We start from the raw sequence: 23,278 nt of genomic DNA on the forward strand, positions 1-23,278 counted from the left end.
TTTGTTTTTTAATTCAAATGACAAGAAGTTAATATATTTCTAAACAAGATTGGGGGAAGTCAGTTTCTACGTAATAAAAAAAAAAAAAAAAAAAAAAAAAAAGTTTTATTTATGACAGTTATGGACGCTGGACAACATGTGCCGCGTCCACAACAGAATAGACTATTTTTTAAGAATTTGGAGATATTTTAGTCACAGAGCATCAATCTTGTGCCTCGATTATATTATTATTATTATTATTACTATTATTGTTATTATTCATGTCCTGCATTAGTAAATCCCCCTTGCCGCTCCCCCCCATACACACATATGCCTTCAACTGTCAACCCATGGTACTGACTTACTGCATTACACATTTCCTCTGTGATTCCAAATCCAAAATCAAGGTCTAGGTTTTGACTGTGTACAACTTTTCATTTTGGACATCTACAACTCTGCTTTTGTTTCTTTGATCGACAGCGACAGAGCAGCTTGACGAAGACCGAATTTTAGCGGGTTAGGCGGGCCCTCGAAGGCAAAACAAAGCCTGGTGGTGTTCAAGAGGGCGCACTGCGTTAGTAGATCAATGTACTGTAACTAGATAGCACACACAACAGGCTCATTACTGTACTAGTTTGCATGTATGTCACGTGGTCACTTAGGCTAGATTTTCATAGTTGGGAGCGTTTTCGGAGGTCAAAAGGTGGCGAGTTTTGTTGCCGGTCAGTCCCCACATTGGATGGATGAACAGTGAGGAAACTTCCTTCTGGTTTGCTGAAAACTCATCACAAATAACGCTACGTTGTTAAATATCTTGAAATAATAGCTAATACATCAGACCAAAAATTGAGGGAAACTCAAAGGTTGTGATCACAAATCCAAGTCAATGCAACGCTGCCATCTACAGGCATCTATTAGTCATTACAGCGAGTTACAAACTTTAATTTCATAGACAAAAAAAATACTAGATGTATTTGTAAAAAGTGAAAAAATTGCTAAAAGTTGATTCACTTTATGTACTTGAGAAGGAAACAAAAAACTGACGTTCCCTGCCTTGTATTTTACGGTCGGAGGCCCCCTAAGGTAACATGGTAAGGAAAAAAAAAAAAATGCGTTCCCTCGTAAAAACGTTTGCGTTCCCTTGCAAAGATTGCGAGATAACGCAACCTTTGCGAGGGAACGCAAAGTTATTTTTTCCCCCCTGCCATGTCACCTACACTTAGGGGCTCCGTAAACACTTCCGGGTTATCTTCCATGTGACCAAAAGCGACGAGGATGAAGTGTGTAAACAAAGCAGTGGGAAAATACACGCTCCATCCTCGTCGCTTTTGGTCACATGGAAGATGACCCGGAAGTACATTAACTCGTATCTCGCAAAGATCTCGTAAACTTTGCGTTCTCGCAATCTTTGCGAGGGAACGCAAAGTTTTGTTTTTTTCCTACCATGTTGTCGCCTTAGGGGCTCCATGGTTATGCGCCAAGGAATTATCCTCACTGTTCCAATACTTTTGAATGGCAAGTATCCAGTATTTGCATTCGCCTCACAGCAAATCGACTTGAACTTCCTGTAGTTTGTTTATTTATTGGTCAAAACTTGACAAAATTTCCTGCTGCAACGTGACGGGGCCAAAGGTGAAAACTCGCAATCTTCCTCCGAAGACGGCCGATCGACAGTTTGTCTCTTGGTAGCGTTTTCCAATATTTGCAGCACAAAGTAGTGTGTGCGTGAGTGTTTCATGCCGGTCTAATAGTGGTGGTCGTGCGTTAGTTTACGGGCCAGCGTCATCGGGCTGGCGTTAGTTTCTGGTTTCTCTGTAAACGGTGAAAAGAGGGTCGCCCCACCCCCCCTACCCCCTCACGCGCGTGTGTGGCGCTCTGTGGCTGACCGTCAACTTTTTTTGATGGATGGGAACAAAAATGACAAAAGAAAAAAAAACAACAACTTTGAACTCTGTTACAGTGTGTCATGCCCTCGACGAGGCATGTGATATTGCAGGTTTATTTCTTATAGCACAGGTTTTTTTTTTGTGAATTACATTTTTTGGAAGACATTTTTATGATTAATTATTATTATTATTAATGTATCTGCTCCATGTTAGTTCTGGTTCTTTGTTATTTTTCCAAGATACAAAATGTATTGTAAATGTTTCTAATAAAAAGAAAATGAAAATGATTGCGGAAATGGAAATGAGTTGTGCTTTTTTTGAGAGTTGCAAAAAGTGGTACAGTATTAAAAAAAATAATAAAATAGCACGGGTTAATATGTATAACTTAATACATGTTTAATCATTAAAAAAAGATTACATTGGGGCAAATATTAGAAAATACAATAGATAAGTAAATGCATGATAAATTGGGGCAAAGTTGTGATGACAGATGAAATATAATAGGAACGGGTTTTTAAATACCCATTTTTTTCCCAGTATAATTAAAGGGGCTGTTTGCCGGTTTCATTCAGGAAAATGCACTTTTTAAATACAGGATTTAAACAAACAAACTACTTCTCAATTTACAGCTATGGGCTTCTCAATGTCTGGTGGTGATTTATTTATATTTATATATATATATATATATATATATATATATATATATATATACACACACACACACACATATATACATATATACATATATATATACACACACATACATATACATATATATATATATACATACACATATATATATATATATATATATATATATATATATATATATATATATATATATATATATATATATATATATATACACATATACATATATATATATATGTGTGTTTGTGTGTGCGTATAATTATAATAATAATAATCTGTAATTGGCTGGCAACCAGTTCAGGGTGTACCCTGCATACTGCCCGAAGCCAGCTGGGTTAGGCTCCCTCGTGACCCTTGTGAGGAGTTCGCAGTCAAGAAAATGGATGGATGGATAATAATAATAAAAAGTAAGCTGATGAGTCTTCTTCACCTGAAGACTTCCGCCCATTTCCCCGCCACTCTTATTAGGCGCTCCCCGTAGTGGCCCGCAAAATAATTGCTTAATAAGTAATGAACGATCAGGACGTTATAGTGGGTGTATATTAACGACAAATATCGCGATACTTGCGTAGATGTATCGATGATCTATCCGGAGACAAAGTATCACGATATCAATATATCGTCACACTCCTAATATATATACACTGTAACACATTAAATTATATGGCCAACATAAACAATATAATAATTTTTTCCCCTTTTAATTCATTCTCTGCTAGCAGTTTTAAAAGCAAAATTTCCTATATTGCCAGTGGTTTGAGAGCATTTTGATTGATCGATCGCCAACAACAGATTGTGTCGTCCTTTTTTTCCACCAGGAAATAGAAATAAAGGGCTTTTGATGTCAAAATAATAATTTACCAATATATCACTATGAAAAGCACCATAACTGACTTGGACTTTTCTGCACAGTGTTCCTCATTCACTACATCAATTGCGTAAACTTATGACAATCACAACAAAAACTTTCTGCTACCTACTGTGACGTGCTCATAACATACATACATTGTGAGATGCTTTAAAACGTCCTGTAAATTCCTCATAATCGACATGACGAGATTCACCACCTAAAAGCTGTTGATCTTAAATCCAAATGCTGCCATCTACTGGCATCCGTTTGCCATTACAGTTATAAGGCAACTTGGATTTCACAAACAAGTATCCGTGCCTACCCAATATTGCACCTGAAGATGATATTCGTCAATGGCAGTAAACGGTTGGATTCCACTTGAAAATATATAATACCACAGCAATGATCAGTCCATAAAAAAAAGAAAGAACAATCTTTTAAAGCTGGTCAATTTGACCCACAAGGTTAAAATTGTGTGTACGCCTCTCAGCGATCAAATTAAATTAGGAGAAGACATGAAGTGAAATTGCCTGGCTAGGAAGTTAATATTCTCTTATTAGTGTACATAAGAAATTTCATTCAATTATACCAAATGAAAGACTGTGCTTTGTTTAAAAGCTCGTCAAAAAGACATTAGAGACACTCTATTACAAATCAGATTTATTTGTACATATGTAGGCCAATATACATATTAGAATAATTGTTTGCTTTTTCTTTTTGTAAAAAAAAAAGAAAAGAAAAAAAAAGCCTTATCCTACACCACCCAGTTTAAAGGCCACACAGTAAACACACACTTGCAGATTGTGTGCAATTTAAATCAAACCCTTACTAACACACATTAAAAACCTGTCTGCCTTTATTTAAAAAACAAACAAACAAAAATCCCTCCCACAGGAAAGACATGCAAGCGAGAGGATTGACCTCCCGAAGGCAAACAAAAAACAAAAAACAAAAAAAAAAAAAGATGAATTCCTGGTCCAGTTAAAACAGAAAGCAGTTAAAAACTTCTCCAGTATTTACATGAAAATGAGACAAGGCTGTTCAACCCATTTGTCTAACGAGAAGGCGGAGCTGTCTTTGAGCCCCCAACTCCCACCAGAAGAATCTGAAAACGTCAGACCAGGATCCAGTGTGCGCATTTATGAAAATCAATGCACTTAAAAAGATAAAACCTAGTGTTCAATAAATATTTCTGGACGAAACATTTAGCAATTGATTCAAGTGTGGACAGTCTTTGGGAAGGTTTGAGCGACGGTGGCGGGAAATTCCAATGTCTTTTTAGGGGGATTATTAATCACGTAATCTTAATTTTGACAAAACTGGGATTGCGAAACTTCACGTGCACCAACATTTCCTCAACTTCTCCATTTAACCCTCCTCTTATGTCATATCAACATTGTGAAGATGAATTAATAAGTAGTAAGTGTAGTGATTATAAATATTGATGGCAACGGTGCATAATCAATCATGAGATACAAATAGGGTTGCAAAATTCTGAGAATTTTCAAACTTGGAAACTTTGAAGGTTGGCTCAAAATGGGACACTTAAACATATTCACGTAGGCAAGGAGCGATTATTTATTTTGCATGGATGTCCGTTTATGACAAAACAAAATGAGCAACATGACTTTGCCGCCATCTTGTGGAATTTTGATGCCAAGTATTGACATAAATGGAGGAGAATCATTTAGCCCCAATTTGCAATTCATTCCCATGTAAACTTTGGAAAAGTCCCCACAGAAACTTTCCGGAAATTTACCAGGAATTTTGCAACCCTAGTTTTTTTTTTTTTTTTTTTTTTTTTGTAACGCGTCAGAATGACCCAGGAACCTTTTCCTGAGAATGTAACAGGAGGGTTAAACATGGACACATGCACATACGCCGCCTCCCTACAATAGTCCTTGTGAAGAAGCGAAGTGGTTATCTACCCACCTCTTTGGTCTTCCCACCTGTCTGTCTGTCTGTCTTTCTGTATGTCTGCATCTATATTCAGTTGTTCTGGCAGCACATGCCCTTGCTGGACGCGTTCTGGGTGGGCTCCACCGTGATGGGCACCACGTTGGAGGCGGGCGAGAAGTCCGAGTCGCTACGTCCCGACATCTGCCGCTGGGACACGATGCGGTAGATGGCTGAGCGAGGACAAAGAGAGAGAGAGGGAGAGCATTATGCAATGTATGTAAAACGCTTTTGCCACTAAATAAATACACACACTTTCTTTTTTCCATCTCCTGGTGAGCCCATTAGCTGCTGCATTGATGTCATTTCTACATCCAAGACTGGATGCGGAGACATCACAAAGTTGTCTAACGGCAGGTGCAAAACCGTCAGACGGAAGTGAAGCAAGGTGGTCATTAACTCAATTGCAAATCAGCTACACGTCACATGTATCCATTGATGTGAACTAATACAAAGCAGGTGCAGGAAGGCCGACAGAGAAAATAATTGTGAGACGCTTAGAGGTAAGATGACATGGATGTTGCTGCCATCTACAGGCAGATGATAGAATTGATCCTTGAGACTTTTTCATGCATCTTATGTTCACTAGTGCTGGGTTTAAAAAAAAATAATAATAATCCATAGAATAGATTTTCCTTTACAAGCCCTATATCAATTTCTAAAACCATGAAACAATTATTTTAATATCTCCTTTTCCCATAAATCCTAAAGAAAATAGATTTTTTTTAAAGGCCAATTTTTAATGTTAATTTTCTTGAAATGTACTGTTCACATGAACTTGAAACTATTTTAGAGTATTGTATATTTCTTATATTTAGGTAAGACCTGACTTATTGCACTTTTAGACAATTCAGAATCTTTTCAAATTTATATTTATAATTATTGAATTAGAATTATGAAAATATTTTGATCTCATCCTTGCTGATTTCAACGTTTGTGTAGCACAAGTGATTATAACGTGCTAAAATGTACTTCAGAATTTAATATTTGTGGAGTTTTTATCATGTTCTTGACATTTAAGTGAATCGATGTTCTCTAATTGAAGGGAGACTTCACTCATTGAAAAATTTTCAGCTGTGAAAAGTTAATATTTTGCTCAGAATGAATTTGATAACTTCGTTATTTTTCATGTACAATTAATACTTTTAAAAAGTATTTTTTTTCTACTTGCTGTCGACTGATGATGACATCACCTGTGCTGAGGAAGTAGTTAACGGCCAATCATGGCTCACCTGTTGTCTGGGTGTAATTTTTTTTTTTTTTTTATTGCAGAAAATGGCTCAATGAGTCAATATTCCTTTAACCTATATCAGATTGAAGTGAATCAAGTTGGGGGGGGGAGGGGGGGCGGGGGGGGGGATCGAAACTGAAATGAACTCTTGTGACTCGAAATCAAATTTATTGAGGAAATTAGAATTGACATGCAGGGAAAAAAACATTGCAATTTCGACCATCTGTCTTGGATACTTGCTTCCAATCAGGGCTCATTTGTGAAAATTCCCCGGTCAGAGTTTGTCAAAATAAAAGCCCTGGAATTCACCCATAATGGCTGCATGAAGCCAAAATGGCCAACTTCTTACTCAAATTTGGGCAAAATTCCTTGGCACTTTTTTTGTGAGTTCTGTTATGATGATAGCGCCAAAAGTTACCTGTGAGGATAGTTTGGAAGGCGTTCTCCACATTGGATGAGTCTAAGGCAGACGTCTCCAGGAAAGACAGGTCATGTTTTTCTATTTACAAAAAAAAAAAAGCACATATTGCCATCAGAAGCCTGGAATAAAAAAAAAATGGAGAAGTTGAAATGGTTTGGCATGTTAATCATCTGGTGTGGTCACCTGCAAAAGCCTTGGCCTCGTCGGTGGGCACAGCTCTCAGGTGGCGCAGGTCGCTTTTGTTGCCCACCAGCATGATGACGATGTTACTGTCGGCGTGATCCTGCAGCTCCTTCAGCCAGCGCTCGGCGTTTTCGTACGTCAGGTGCTTGGCGATGTCGTAGACAAGCAGCGCTCCCACAGCGCCCCGGTAGTACCTGGACAAAAAAGCAACAGGAAGACAATCACTGAAAATGACGTCTATAACCGTCAATGGCAGTGAATGAGTGAAATATCAAATATGTGCAGCGGACTGACGCAGAAGTGATGGCCCGGTATCGCTCCTGTCCCGCAGTGTCCCAGATCTGAGCCTTGATGGTTTTGCCCTCCACTTGGATGCTGCGTGTGGCAAACTCGACGCCGATGGTGCTCTTGCTCTCCAGGTTGAACTCATTGCGGGTGAAGCGGGACAGAAGGTTGCTCTTCCCGACGCCCGAGTCGCCGATCAGCACCACTAATGGCGGGAGAAAAAAAAAAAAAAAAAAAAACAAAGGAGGAATAATAGAGTTAGTCTCTGCATCAAAATAGACCGCCATTGTTCACTGCTATGAATTCAAACAATTACATTTCTTAAAATATTCAAGAATGAATCATGATTTTATTTGGTGCTACCAAGTTCCTCATAGTCTGATTTTTTTTTCCAAGTGAGTCAGCCTGACGCCATCCCACCTTTACGAAATAGGAAGTTTAACGCTCCGGCTTACAGCAACGACATTGACAAACAAACCAAGTCATATTTCAACACCGCTGCAACGTGTTAGTTAGACCAAATATGGCGTAAAAAGTCATGGGCAGTCTGTTTTATCATACTAAGTTGAAGCAGGTTTGTAGCAATATTTCTTGCTTTGATTTGTTATACTTAGAACTGAACTTCTATAAACATTTTAATTAAACAAAAAATCATTTAGGGGATTCCATAGGGCTGGCTCTGATCTAATCTGACCAAACAGGTTCATCCTCCCAGGATTGTCTTCATACCTTATGTGAGGATCCACGTAATAAGAAATGTGGGTTGAGGTTTTGACATTAGCGCTGTCAGGAAAGCCTGATGATGTCTTTTGTCGGCAGAAATGCCAACAATGTGCTTGTGAGTAGGCGTGTATAAGTGACATTGTATCGATGACTGCTCGATTATGAAGAAAATATTAATCATGATTAATTTAGTAATTTGCAATAGCATGATTAGGAGAAGCATTTTTTGGGGGGTACACAACAAGAAAATGTTTAAAATATTAACACATAAATTTCTTTGAAACACTATAATTATGAAAGTTCCTTTTGGACCAAACAATATTTATTAAATTACTCATTTTAAAATAAGAAATGGTGCAAATATATCAATTTAAACAACTCAAAATTAGTCTTAAAGGGATACTTGACTCATTGAGCCATCTTCGGTCGTAAAAAGTTAACATTTTGTCCAGAATTAACTCATTTGCTCCCAAAAACGTATAAATATGTTCTATTTTAAATGCAATAAGTGTCCCAAAGACATATTTGTATGCTCTAGCAGCTAGAGCATACAGAAGGCTTTGATGCGGCTTCTCAACTGCAGAGAATGGATGAAAACAATGGTAGTAATTAAAAAAACGGCCAGCAGGTGGTAACAGAGTGCAATAGATCAACCAGGGCCATGGTTAAAACAAGCTTTTTCCCAACAATTCTAAGCAGATTTATGAATAATGATGAAACTTAGCTACATTCTAATGCTAATTGCTGAAAAACGGAAACAGACAGAACTATACTTTTTTTTCTGATGAAAGAAGATACTTTAATCTTTCTTTTGGCAGGTTCCACAATATTCTGTGGGCCTTGCAAAATCAGTCAAAATCCAATAAAATAGCCGGGAGAGAAGGGGATTGCTACAGTGAAAATGGCTGGGAGTGAATGAGGTATAAATGACTCAAGCAAAGGCAGCAAAATGCTGTAAATGAACAGAAGCAGTTGTACTGTACTTGTGAAGCATTTAGATGGACTTCAAGGTTCTAGTATTGAACCCTGTGGGACACCGTCATTTTTCATTGTAAAATGACTTTTTACTTTTTATGGACCTGTGCTGAGGAAGTAGTTTAGTTTATTCATTTTTTCCTTTCGGACACATTACAGCTTACATCAATCACATCACATCATTTGCAACATTGACATCCGAAAGAAGGGCTGACGGGTAGAAGCCGAAGCTTATTCGAGACCCGTCCCCATCGACCCATTACTATAACGCATCAATCATATCCATTATTTAGAATAGTCATTAATTTTTATCGTTATCCATCCCATACTATCCCAGACACTGCTCGCTCAGTTCATCTTGAATGTCCGTGGAGTAGGAGTAGGAAGCAGTGAGCCATGATTGGTCGTTACCTACTTCCTTAGCACAGGTGATGTCATCTTTAAATCGACAAGAAGTGGAAAAATGTGTTTTTAAAAGTATTAAATCTATATGGAAAAATAATGAAGTTACCAAATTCATTCTGAACAAAATATTAATAGCAAGAAATATTTTTACTAAACTGCTTCAACTGAGTATAAATGACTCAATCAAAGGCTGCAAAATGATGTAAATGAACAGATTTACAGCATTTATATTTACAGATTTATAGCTGTTGTATTGTATTTGTGAAGTATTTAGAAGATGGACTTCTCAAGGCTCTAGTATTGATCCCTGTGGGATACCGTCTTTTTATTGTCATTTAAACGCATACTTATATGCAAATAAACAAATGCTTCGGATGATATTTCTGGCTTGTAAAGTGTAAAGACGCAATGAAGGAAGCCTCGGAACGGACAGCTGTGGACGACTTCCTGTGCTGACGATGCCCAAATGGGGGGTGGAAGTGTGACTCAGTGAGTGCAGCTCGTCCGGCTTGACTTGCAGCAAACAGCAGAGGCGCAAAACAGGGGACAAAAGGAGAGGCGGAAAAAGTTCAAACGCAATAAAACCCAAGGCACCTGACTGTCAACCGCACTTTGTCACTATCATTTTTTTGCTGATGCCACCCGGCCCGGAATCAAATCTCATCTTCTCTTTGCTCTGCGACAAAGCTTTTGTATGGCTTTACGTGAACACGCACACTCACATTCACACACACTTCATGCAGGTATTTCCAGTTTGACAACGCTGCCTTGTTTAAGGCTCTAAAGTTCCTCTTATTCACGTCAAGGTACAAATATGAACGACTGTTTGCACCAGGTGATGCCAGCCTGTTCCTTTTGACAATTTGTTTTTTTGTGTGTGTCGTAAGCCACGTAGCAGCTGCAGTTGTGCTAGTGTTGAACAAAAGGCATTAAGACACCTATCTTATCTGGAAAGAAAAAAACATTCAGCTCATTCTCAATGTTCTGAGAGTGAAATAGGATAGGGGCCAAAAGTTAAAGATAGTGCTGTGTGTCGTGGTGATAGTATGACCTCCTTGTTTCAGGAGATATCGCTCAAAAGTTTGGGGGACTTAGAAATGTCATTATTTGAAAGAAAAACAGTTTGGTTTTTTTACGGCATTAACATTGTCTTAGACCAGTGATTCCCAACCAGTGTCCCTTAAGAAATCATTTGGGATGAGATTAACAAATGTATCCCAAAAAAATGTTTATTAATTTCAAATATATCTATACCGGTGACAAAGTGAAAGGCAGATTTGTTTTAACTAAATTAATAAATATGTTTTAATTACAAAAAAGAACGTTTTCTTCATTACTTTACTGGACTTCATTTTGTACAACATTTTGTTACAGCTGGTATTGTCTTTTTTTTTTAAGTGCTATGTAAATGAAGTCGAGTTATTGTCAAATAATAATAATAATAATAATAATAATAATAAAGGGGGCTTCCTTAAAATGAAATTGGACATTTCTATGCAATTCTAAACCTTTAAACATTATGTACTTTTACATCTACCTGTACATATTACTGACACGTGTTATTCTTGGGGTGAAAAAAATAAAATAAAATCGAGGCTACCCAAACTTTACAATGGTTTATACGCAGAATATGTCGATATCTGGTCCTTTCTTTTATAATAATAAATGGCCAAAATAAATCACATGTCTGCATGACCCCAAACTTTAGAACGGTACTGTTTATCATCTTGGGTCTTGAAACAGAGCACAGACGCCCTTTATGGTTGTTTTTCTGGTTGTCAAACTTGTCACATGATATTTGTCTTACCCCAGTAAATAGACCGGGCAAATTTTGGTTATATTCTTTTTCGTTGCGTTTTGGGAGCCTTACGTGACCGTCACCTTGTCCAAAGATGATGACGTCGTCACCAGCTTGTGCAAGATGACTCCTCGCCACATCATATGCCGGTTGGCTTAGCTTCACAGAAGTGAGGTTATGTTTGGAGTAATGGCCAGGGGAGTGCTTTAAAAAGTGCTTACATGTGTCGCAACAGGTGTCGTCTCCGACAGATGTAAAGTCGTCCGAGTAGACGTGTTCGTCATCATGCGAACGCAGGTAAATCTAAGCGTAGCCAAATAAAATGATGGGGGCGGGGGGACAAAATGGTGCGACTCACCTTTGAAGAGATAATCATATTCATCTTCTCGGCCCGTCATAGTTTCGCCTCACTCCACACGCTTTGTCCAAGTCGAGCGAACTTGTATCAGCACAGAAACGATGACACGGCAGCGGGAGGCGAACGTCAACACGTCGTCAGAGGGATGTCGTCTCCTCTTCCCCTTGGAAAAAGGCAAAAGTGAGCCAAAGTTTCTCGTCGTCGTCTTCCTCGTTCTGTCTCTGCTTTCTTGTCACTAGTTGCCGCAAACCGGAGCGGCGGCAGCGTCGTGACGTCACCTGATTGTCACGCCTCCACTCGGCTCCCATTGGTCGGGTGCCGGCAGACACCTGTCACGCGCCTAGACGCGATTGGTCCGTCGGCGTGTCACTTATGATTTGGGTTTCTGTGGATGACGTAGACGGCTCACAGCCTCAACAGGTGATACTAAGGGAGAAGACTCAAGTGAGCACATAAACAAGTACTCGAGCACAGTTTGCAGCTCGTGTTTGCGCTTTACTTGACTTCGGTATTTTTTTTCTGTGACTTTTTTTTTTTTTTAACTTTTACTCCCTGTAGTACATTAACTTACGAGTTTAATTAGTGCTGTGACTAACCTAAGTAGTAGTTGTATGTATGTACTTGTACATATCCCCAAAAAATACCCTCTAAAAAAAAAAACACAATTTTTTTTTTGGTACGTCTTTTTAAATAAATACTGCATTAAATAATACATTTTGTATTTAAATATAACTACAGCTGAAGCAAAGCGTTGTACATAAAATTTGACATTCAACATAAGTAGACTGAAAGTAACATAAATAAAATAAAACAAAAACAATCACATACAAAAACTAGGGCAGAGTCTCATGCTGTGTTGAAAGCCAAGGAACAAAAATTGCTTTTAAAATAATATTAATAGCAATCATACTAAATACCACCAATAAATCACAATACAAATTATATCTATTATTTAATTACAGTTTACACAATGATTGGAAAACCTAATATAAAAAATAAACCCATAAGTGACGCCCCCAAAACGGTTTATCATTACCTACATATGCCACAAGGTGGTAAATGAAGCTTCTCAACTCATTTCAACATAGTTCCTTGGCACCAGGATGCCACAAGATGGCGCCAAAGCAATACTGTACTTTTGTTTATTCACTCCCACCATAGCACCCCCTGCAGGGTCATTGCTGGCTACATGAATGGTCTGTGGCAAAAATTCTTGGTCTAATCTGCTGAAATTTTTTTAAGTCTAATATGATGCTATGCTAATTTGATTAGCTACTTTAGCATTTTTTTGTTTATCAGTTCATAATGATAGCATAAAAGTCAAGCCAATGTTAGCTAGCGCTTAAACAACATTCTACATGTGATTTTTCTTTCTATATGAGGACTATGTAATCCAATAAAATATGGAAATTATATTGTGTGCAGATGTTTTTTTTTCCAGTATGCTTAAATGGGTATAGTGTATAATTGACAGATAGATGGATAATGATGCACAGTTAACATGTCGTAGCCAACATTTTGATCACAAATCATTTATTTCAGCAAGAACACACGCACCTCACATTCGCCACCGAGCAAAGCTTCCCCTCTTAAAACGAGTACCTTAAAAAAACAGAACGCCTTCCAGTTGTGTTATTTAAATTACAGCTAACCCAGGATGTAATAATACAACAGGCGGAATATGTTATTCATTCACATTGCACCCGCCTGCGCAGGTTCGAATCAGTCAGTTTTGAAGAGGAGGCCATGCGTTTCATGACCCGGATCTGCACCGTCCCCTCGGACTCCTTCAGATGTTCTTGCAGCAAGGTTTCTTCTCCTCGGTGGGCTCCACTCTGGGGGGGCTCAAGGTGACGGCGCTGATGGAGCCTCGAGACACTTCCTTACTGCTCACCTTCTTGTGGATATCTGCATCAGTATACATATATAAGTATCAATGGATTGATTTTGTCCTTTTGCACCATCAACGTCGTCGTGATGAGATGAGATTGAAATAAGATTGCTGTGGGTGGCAATTGGCAAACACTTTTTAAAGTCAATTACCACCACCTACAGGACTGGAGTGGAACAACACTTCCCAGCAAGTCAATGATTTAGCATGCTTGGGATTTCTTCCGCCTTGGTGGAGGTAACTATTGATATAGATTAGATGTTTTACATATACCAAGATAAAATGAAAAATACTGGAATTACCTGTTAGGACAGTGTTGAACGCAGCCTCCACGTTAGTTGACGACAAAGCGGAGGTCTCCAGAAACAACAGACCATGTTTCTCTACACAAATAAGAAAAAATATATATTTTTAAACATATACAGTATCTAGCTAACTCTTTAGATTTCAGTAACGTTTTACCATTTTGAACAGGACCTTTTATTTAAAGGGTTACCCATTTAACCATTTTCAGGAGTAAGAAGTTCATATTTTTTCTACAATTAATCTCATAACTTCTTTATTTTTCATGCACAATTGCTACATTTAAAAACATATTTTGCCACTTGCTGTCAACTGAAAATTACATCACAAGTGCTCAGAGTTCAGGTAGCTACCAATCACGGCTCACCTGTTTTCTGTGATGTCATTTTCAGTCGAAAGCAAGCAGCAAAATGTGTTTTTGAAGGTATTAATTGTACATGAAAAGTAATAAAGTTGTCATATTAATTATACACAAAATATTAACTTCTTACTGCTGCAAATGGCTAAATGCGTCAAGTATTAAATACCCAAATTGGATTATTGGATAATTTCAACTACAACTAAGATGCTGATTAATAAACGTACTAGAGTATGCCGATTGCTACACATGTGTTTTGCTAGGCAAACTGACCAACTCTGGTCTGACCAACCAATCAGGACGGAAAAATTCTGCCATCATTCAGGGCCAATTTGCTTGTGCTGTGAATCTCAAAACATGATAGGTTCAAAAAATAGTTTCAATTACATCAGCCAGTATTGCTGATTCTGAAGGAGGTGGGCAGATTAGACTGACATGGCAACACAGAGGCTGAAATGTGATTGGACAAAACAAAACAAAACGAAAAAAGAAGACATCATTATGGAGAACGAACCTGCAAAGTCCTTGGCATCCTCCGTGGGCACCGACCTCTCCGACTCCAGGTCGGACTTGTTGCCCACCAGCATGACCACAATGTTGGGGTCGGCGTGGTCGAAGAGCTCCTTCAACCAGCGCTCAACGCTCTCGTAGGTCAGGTGCTTGGTGATGTCGTACACCAGGAGGGCTCCCACCGCACCTCGGTAGTATCTGTTGAAAAAGACATGCTAACGCCGAAGTCATCATTTTGTTGTGAGGGTAAGTGGAAATATTGCGGTTTATCGTTCGCTGATTTTTAGTTAATTGTTTTTCCGATAGTGCAAATCCATGAGAAAATGATAAAAAAAAAAGATTTGTAACTGCTTTTAGTTGCCACAAGATGGTAGAAAAGCATGACTTTTGTTCAAATGAACCTCCTCAACTCACTTCAACAAGGCTGCTTAGCAACACGATGCCACAAGATGGTGGGAAAACACTTCTCTAATTGAACTTTCTCAACTCACTTTAAAAATGTTCCATGGTGCCAAGATGCTACAAGATGGTGGCAAAGCACTACTTTTTTTTTCTACATAAATTTGAGCTTACTTAAGATGGTAGCAAAACACTACTTTTGTCTCAATGAAGCTTCTCAGTTCACTTAAACGTAGTTCTCTGGTACAAATGCCACAAGATGCTGGCAAAGCACTACTTTTGTCCAAATAAAGCTCCTTTACTCACTTCAACATAGTTCCTTGGCATCAAAATGGCAGCAAATCACTGCTTTTGTCTCAATGAAGCGCCTCATTTCACGTCAACAAAGTTCCTTGGTACAAAAATAGCAGAAAAACTTCTTTTTTTTTTACAAGATGGTGGCAAAGCACTACTTTTGTCTAAATGCAGCTCAACTCACTTCAGCATAGTTGCTGGATATCAAGGTGCCACACGATGACAGCAAAGCACTACTTTTGTCCAAATAAAGCTCTTTACTCACTTCAACATAGTTCCTTGGCATCAAAATGGCCGCAAATCACTACTTTTGTCTCAATGCAGCTCCTCAACTCACTTCAACATAGTTCCTGGGCACCAAGGTGCCACACGATGATAGCAAAGCACTACTTTTGTCTAAATTAATCACCTCAGCTCTCTTTAATGTAATTGTAAGCACTTAAATGCCATACAATTGTGGCAAAGCACTACTTTCTAAATGAAGCTCATCACCTCACTTCAACATAGTTCTTTGGCACAAAGATGCCACAGGATGGCGGCAAAGCACTACTTTTGTCTGAATGAAGCTCATCAACTCATTTGAGCATAGCTCTTGGACAACAAAGCACTAGTTATGTCTAAATGAATCTCCTCAGCTCTCTTCAACATAGTTCTTTTGTACCAAGATGCCAAATAATTGTGCAAAGCACTACTTTTATCCAAATGATGCTCGTCACCTCACTTCAACATAGTTCCTTGGTACAAAGACGCCACAGGATGGCAGCAAATCCCTACTTTTGTCTAAATGAGGCTCCTCGCTCGGCTCACAATAGAAAACACATCCCAGTCGCGTGGACAGCCACGGACAATGCGGGTTGTTTTGCAGGTAACGCGGTGTCCATGTTTGTGGTGCAAACACCACGATGTCAGCAGTGACTCACGCCGACGTGATGGCCCGGTAGCGCTCCAGTCCGGCCGTGTCCCAGATCTGCGCCTTGATGGTGAAGCCGTTGAGCTGCACGGTGCGCGTGCTGAACTCCACACCGATGGTGGTGCGGCTGTCGTGGTTGAACTCGTTCTTAGTGAAGCGGGACAGCAGGTTGCTCTTGCCCACGCCCGACTCGCCGATCAGGACAACTGAGGAACACCACACCAAGAGAATGGTCATGATTCGATGTATACATTATCATTTTTTGCCGCTTTTAAATCAATGTAGTATTTATACAGTTAAACATATTTTTATGATAGCATAAAAACAATTCAAGTTACATGACTTGACTTGAGTCTGATTGAAATAAAGAACAACACTGAGTTTTCCTTTTTTTTTTTTTTTTTGACACTCTTGTCTCTCAAATATTTACCCTGAGGAATAATCAACTTTATCTGGTTTGGAGGTCACTGTAGTGTTCACTCTGCGGTATCCATGTTGCCTCCCCCCCGCCTGCTGAAATGATAATAATGCCACTTTTTCCACTGGCATCCTCCACTACTCAGTAACCACTTGTACAAACAAAAGCAACAATCCCCAGTTGTGTGGGCAAGCGTGAATCTTTCAGCCACAATGGACTGTTGATTACCAGGATTTTTATTTTTTTATTTTTTTTAACACTTGACAATATTACCACACATTTTTTCCTTTGTTTTGTTGTTCTTGCAGGAAATGCAACAATTGCGCAGTTTGCCATGATCTCCGGGGTATTATTGAATAGATGAAATATCACTTTGAACGAGTGATTCATTGAGTTTTGTCTGGTTAAATATTTAAAGAATGACTTAACTCTCAGGCATTGTTGGATTTTACTACCCTTTTTGCTTGTTTTGGGCCATTGTCAGCTTGGAACATACATAATGTGTAATTTCATGTAGTTTTTAAGTTTATTATTTATGTTTTTAATTTGTAGTATTTATTTTGAGTATTTATTATTATTATTATTATTATTATTATTATTATTATTATTATGTATTTAGTTTTTAGTATTTTTTATTGCTTTTTTACTGCATAACCTTTTTAACTACAGTTAGTGCTTGTCATTAGCATACAATATTTCCATTTTATAACTATTTATATATATTGTCAGTATCACCTTTAATCAAACGCACCCTTCTAACATTCTGAATACGACGTGAAATTTTACCCTTTGTCAAAAAACGGAAAAATAATAAATGGCAATTTGGTAGAAAACAATCAATTACAATGTTTACATTATGATTTTGAAATGAAAGGCACTTTGCAAAAAGCGCAAGATGGAGCAAAATATATATATTTATATATATTTCATTATGTTTTTATCAACATGGTTAAAATGTAAAAAATAGGGTGGACACAAATGGACAGCATAGAGCCCCAGAAGATGCAAGATAAAAGCCTCTGATATGTTTACATATTTTCCAGATGATCCTATTTGTTATATTTTGTGCTATCTTAAAGCCAACGCCCTGCAGCTGGTCTGCTCCGATGGATGCAAACACTTCCTGGAGTCAGTGGGAACAATACATTTCACAAGGGCTACACCAAATGATTGCTTTCCTTTGTATGTACTTTGAACAGCCTGACATGTAACTCAATAACTGTAATAACCATTTAATGAGAATGGCATAACGCCACTAATGAATATTTTGACAAATCATACAGTGAATGAATGAAAAGTAATACGAACTAAACACTCAGTAAATAACACTACAGCAATAAATGTACTATGTAATAACTGTGTAATTATGCTAATGATTGTTTTATGTGTCAAAAAGCTAAATGCTAAAGTCTTTAGCTTACATATTTATGATGTTCTTCCAATGTGTTCAACGTTTTCCAGTCTTTCGAGTCCCACCACGCCACTTAAAACGACATAGCACACAGTATTGTTCTGTATGGGATAAGGCCTAATTACCATGCTAGTCTGGTTTCAACTGCGGTTTACCTTTTTTTAGCAAGACGCTCATACAGAATTAGATGAGGAAGTTGCTCCGTCTAATCTGAAATTTTTTATTATTGTATATTTTCATTTTAGGGTTCATTACTTTTACTTTTGTTGAAGGTTGAGTAGGGTTAGGGTGTTATGATTGGGGATAGGGTAAATCAAAGGTTTGTTACTTTTACAATGTTCCCGCTAATTTACAACTGCCTACACATGCCACAAGATGGCAGTGAAGGACTTTTGTCGTATTAGACCAGGCTATGGCCTGACGAAACGAAACTCCTCCCCTCACTTCAACATAGTTCCTTCGCATCAAGATGAGATGTCGTAAGTTGGCGCCAAAGCAACACTTTTATATTAGACATGGGACCTGAGCACCAAAAGGTAAATCAGCTCATGGGTGAACTATTGTACTTTTAGTTGAGTTAGAGTTCATTATTTTCCCTATATTTAAACCACAGTCAGTGTATGGGGATTAGAGTTCTGGTTAGTTTTATTTGAGCTAAGGTTAGGTTTAGTGTTAGTTTATTTACTCTTATTTTGACAATGTTAGCTACTTTTATTTTAGCTCAGAGTTAGAGGGATTTACATTTAATTTAAGAAGGGATATGGAGTTACATTTAGTGGATTGGTTACTATTACTTTTAGAATTTTATTGTAATACTTTTACATTGTTTTGTTAGGGTTAGCTACTTTTATTTTAGGTAGAGTTAGGATTAGTAGGTTAGGGTTAGTTTAGTTACTTTCACATTAAATTTAGGTGGAGTGAAATTGGGCATTTAATTTTAGCCAAATTGGGACCATGGTTAATAGCTTTTATGTTAGCTATAGCCAATGTTATTTAATTTGAGCTCAATTTGTTTTTTTGTGATTGACACTTTGCAGTCAATTTAAAGGTCATTTTGAGGCTAATATATGGCCTGGAGGCGCAACAATGTCCCATTTTTCAACATGGAAGGCACAGTGCAAATGTATCATGCAGATAGATGGCACCCGCCAAGCTTATCATAAACAAGGAAGTGTGCATGGACAGATACGGTTGTCCTAAAAAGTTGTACAATACAGTAATGCTTTTGGAATGCTCACTCGTGTACCAGAAGAACAAATGGACTCACCCTTGAAGACAAAATTGTACACCTCATCCGAGCCCATGTTGTGTCCATCCACCGCTTTCCAGAGTCTCCACTGAGTCAGTCGGCAACCGGCAGCCGCCTCACGACTGACAGCTCCTCGTCAGGCCCGAGAACGGAAACCATCCGGTTTTGGCACACCAACGGCCGTCCAGACTTTCTGCTTTCCTGCCTGCTGGCTTAGTTTACAGGCTCGCTGGGGTGAGACATGTTGAGCGCATATTCAGGTCAGGGAGTGGCCAGGCTGCGGTGGTGGGGGTGTGGCACTATCAGGTGGAATTCCCAGTTTCAGTCAGATGCCTCCTGCTGGGGGAGACTAGAAGCAATAATCACTATACAACTCTTTTTCAGCGCTTTTTCTCATTATATTGATTTTTTATTTTATGGGAAAAGAGTGGCAATTACATGAATTTTTGTTTTAGTTTTATGTAAAAAGTGTGGCAATATTACAAGAGGTTTTTTTTCATGAAAAAACATTGCAATCTTACAAGAAGAAGAAATAATTTGTATAACAAAAATAGAGAGAAAAAAAGTTGGAATCCTAAGACAAAATAGTGTTGTATAGATATGTATTTTTCAAGAAAGTAGTCATTTGGGGGGGATCAATCTTATGTGGGGAAAAAAAGTTTTTGCTTTTTTTTTTAGGTTAAAAAAAAAAAAAGAAGTTATTTTTTGTTAGCTAAAAATTTGTTTTTTTAGTTGACCAGTCATAATGTAAACAAAAGATTTGTTGCTAATAATTGTAATAATAATTGTATTTGTAATGGATTTTACCTGCTAATTTGCCATTCATCAAATTTCTATAGTACTTTTTTCCTCATGAGGGTCCAGGATAATCGGAGCTTATGGACTTATGTTATAAAAGATATATAAATGAAACTGATTTTTTTTTTTCTTAAGAAAAATGGTATACTCCAGAGAATAAAGTCTGTTTTTTTGTTGGTTTTTTTCACCAAGAAAAGTCAGGGGGGAATTTATTCGAAAGTAGCTGTATTTTGGGAAAATTAGATTTAGAAGCAATATTGTTAGAATAAAATTACACTTAAAAAAAAAAAAAAAAAAGTTGGAATCTTGAGAGAATATTCCCATTTATTATAATGTAAAAAGCTGTATTTTTGGATAACATTTTATTTTTTTTAATGTCAGACTTTTGCCTCCATTGTCAGAACTATATAGAGAGAGAGAGTGAGAGAGAGCGAGAGAAATTGTTTTGAGTTAAAATAAACACTGCAATGTTCAGATAAAAATATATATATGAAAGTCATACAGGACCTCAATCTGCAAGTTTTTCCTCACTGCTTTCCATCTTGACAAGTCCAAGAAAAAAAAATTACAAGATCTGTAATCAGATATTGTTTATTGTACACATTTGAACGCAAACATAAAAATTTCAACTTAATTGCATTTCAACAGGATTTAAGAAATGAACATAAATGCTTTCTTGAACCTTCCTTAATGTCATAATGAGACAAAATCTAACATAAATTCTAACCAAACAGACAAAATGATTATTAACATCAACACGTTTACATGATTACCGTAAATTAAAAAAACAAACAAAAAGGTATGATCAGTTAGGAGTTAAAAGCCACACAACAAATTGTCCTGAGCCACACTCCCACTAGGATGCAGCGACTTGGGTCAGGGGTTCTTCCAGGTATTGCACCAGCGCCTCGGCCTGCACAGAAAAGCGCACGTCAGCCACAAATTGACAAGGATGAGGAAATTGTTTCTGTTGCCTCACCTTGGCTTTGAGCATTCCGAAGCCGACCGTCTCTTTGGCGTACATGCATAGGAGCAGGTTGGCCACTCGCGTGATGGCCACTCTTCCCTCCTGTTACAAAAATGTGTTTGTGTATTTGACAACAACTGCAACACTTGCAAAGAGAAACTCATGTCTTACCATGCAGTCCATGAGTATGAATTTAAGTTTGTCCTCATTGAAGGCCTGGTGGCCATTCTTGTCATAGGCCGCCCAGATGTTGCTGGCGATAGCGGCGGTGACCCGAGCGTCCGTGTCCCCGTAGCCAGAGTAGGCCAGGAGAGAGCCTTCATTGTTTAGCAATCTGACAGCCAAACGGCAAAATACACAAGGAAGCCACGCTTGAATGGTTTGGAATCATCCAGAATCCACAGACGGTGTGTGATTCAGGGAAAAAAATGCCATGAAAGGAGTATTTGAGTGTACTGTCCTTTGCTTTTTCTTTGACTTTGTTTGGAGTAAAAGATGCAGCTTCAACAGTGTTTTATGAGAAGAATACATACTAGGAAAAAAATGAACCAAGTAGAAATCTGAAAGTAATTAAAATAAAACATTTTTTTAAAATATCATTTGCACTTACAAAATGTTAGCATATGAGTCATTATATTGGAGTACGACTTTGGCAACAACATGTATTTTCATGAAACAAATGTTATATAAAATTTGATTCATTCAATTCAACCATCATATCAAATATTTTGCTGTTTGGTGCATCTGTTACTAAATGCATTCTTTACATTTAAATTCCATTTTATTTGAGTACTTATTTAAAATTTGCATTATTCAAAATAAAGTAACTTACGACACAAACTTAAAAATGTGTTTTCTTATAACTTAAGTTACGTAATTGAGTGACACGCCATTGTTAAGACGCAATTAAATCTATGCAATAAAACATGCGTCATCAATTCCATGGAAAACATAAAGCATACAAAAAAATGCTTCCTTAAAACTTTTAAATTGGTACAATATTAAAGAGTCACTTTTATTACAGCTGTGTTTACATTTGGTCTAAGGGCAGCCATTATCTACACAAACAAATGCGCATGTTTCAAATTTCAAAAAAGTCATTTTGCGGCAGTGGCAACCATTACAAAATCCTTTGATAGGAGAACAGAAGGTTTAATAGTGGACACACTCAAAAACAATCGTTCACCAAGTCGGTATTGGCCACTTAAAGTTTTCAAAACAACTGACAGTTTAGCATCCGGTTAGGCTAAGCTAGGCTAGGCTTAGCAGTACTCACAATGTGCTCTGGACTCCGTTCGTGTTGGCTTGGCTCAAAACCTGCGTCAAAGCCTTCGGTCGTAACATGTCTACTCTCGTTCTCAGACGATAGACTGTTGTCTTAAATCAAATACGGAAGGGAAACAGTGGCAAATCACTAGTAAGCTAACGCATTTTAAGCAGTGGCATGTCGTCACACCACCTCCTGTGACAGTAAGAGATGCCGTAGGAAGGTGCGACGTGTGCTCTTTTGAGTAGCGTGCCCACGGTGAGGTTAAGCTAGTGGGGGCTAAGTGTCAGTGGTGTCAGCGCATTCAAAAAACAGACTGCAATTTAGTCTGTTTTTGTTTTACCTTTTATTTTTCATTAATCACATTTCTGTATTACTACAACTTTTACACTGACAGAAAGGAAAATCTCATGAAAATCAGTTAAGAACCAAGCAAGTTAACCCAATTTACCCAAACCCACCCAATTTAACAGAGGTGTGTAGACGTTTTATATCCACTGAACGCTTGCCTTGGTGAGCATATTGTGCCCATTAACACGTGAAAAAAATAGTTTAAGTCCATGTTTTAGTGTTGAATTTGACTTAATATATTATTTTATAAATAGTTTTGAATCGTTTATTTTATTAAAATTTCATTTATTACTGTTTCAGGTTAAGTGGTAGTCACTATTCAGTAATATCTGAATTTGCACATAAATATTTTTGTTTCTTTATTCTTATTTTTATTTTACGCTCATGCTCTGATATAAAAAGCCAATCAGAAGTTACTCACTTTATATATTTCTTAACTACACAACAAATT

The 23,278-nt window shown here is 37.8% G+C and overlaps 3 protein-coding genes across 3 annotated transcripts; all 3 read right to left on the bottom strand.

Annotated features, from left to right (window-relative positions):
- Positions 1-4,011: 4,011 nt before the first annotated feature.
- rab11al (RAB11a, member RAS oncogene family, like) lies at positions 4,012-11,979 on the bottom strand. The gene is made up of 5 exons (XM_077527180.1): positions 11,702-11,979; positions 7,452-7,647; positions 7,158-7,351; positions 6,972-7,052; positions 4,012-5,495 (listed from the first exon to the last, which is right to left on the bottom strand). The coding sequence occupies exons 1-5, from the start codon at positions 11,739-11,741 to the stop codon at positions 5,356-5,358; spliced, it is 651 nt and encodes a 216-aa protein (XP_077383306.1). The 5' UTR covers positions 11,742-11,979; the 3' UTR covers positions 4,012-5,355.
- A 1,238-nt stretch (positions 11,980-13,217) lies between these two features.
- On the bottom strand, positions 13,218-20,052 carry rab25b (RAB25, member RAS oncogene family b). Its single transcript, XM_077527181.1, has 5 exons — positions 19,463-20,052; positions 16,377-16,572; positions 14,768-14,961; positions 13,895-13,975; positions 13,218-13,609 (listed from the first exon to the last, which is right to left on the bottom strand). Exons 1-5 carry the CDS (start codon positions 19,497-19,499, stop codon positions 13,491-13,493), a joined length of 627 nt encoding a protein of 208 aa, XP_077383307.1. The 5' UTR covers positions 19,500-20,052; the 3' UTR covers positions 13,218-13,490.
- Positions 20,053-20,817: 765 nt separating this feature from the next.
- Positions 20,818-22,694, bottom strand: lamtor2 (late endosomal/lysosomal adaptor, MAPK and MTOR activator 2). Its single transcript, XM_077527186.1, has 4 exons — positions 22,486-22,694; positions 21,381-21,543; positions 21,222-21,311; positions 20,818-21,155 (listed from the first exon to the last, which is right to left on the bottom strand). Exons 1-4 carry the CDS (start codon positions 22,551-22,553, stop codon positions 21,099-21,101), a joined length of 378 nt encoding a protein of 125 aa, XP_077383312.1. The 5' UTR covers positions 22,554-22,694; the 3' UTR covers positions 20,818-21,098.
- Positions 22,695-23,278: the final 584 nt, after the last annotated feature.

This window comes from Festucalex cinctus, chromosome 7 (genome assembly GCF_051991245.1).
Source record: "Festucalex cinctus isolate MCC-2025b chromosome 7, RoL_Fcin_1.0, whole genome shotgun sequence".
Lineage (NCBI taxonomy): Eukaryota > Metazoa > Chordata > Actinopteri > Syngnathiformes > Syngnathidae > Festucalex > Festucalex cinctus.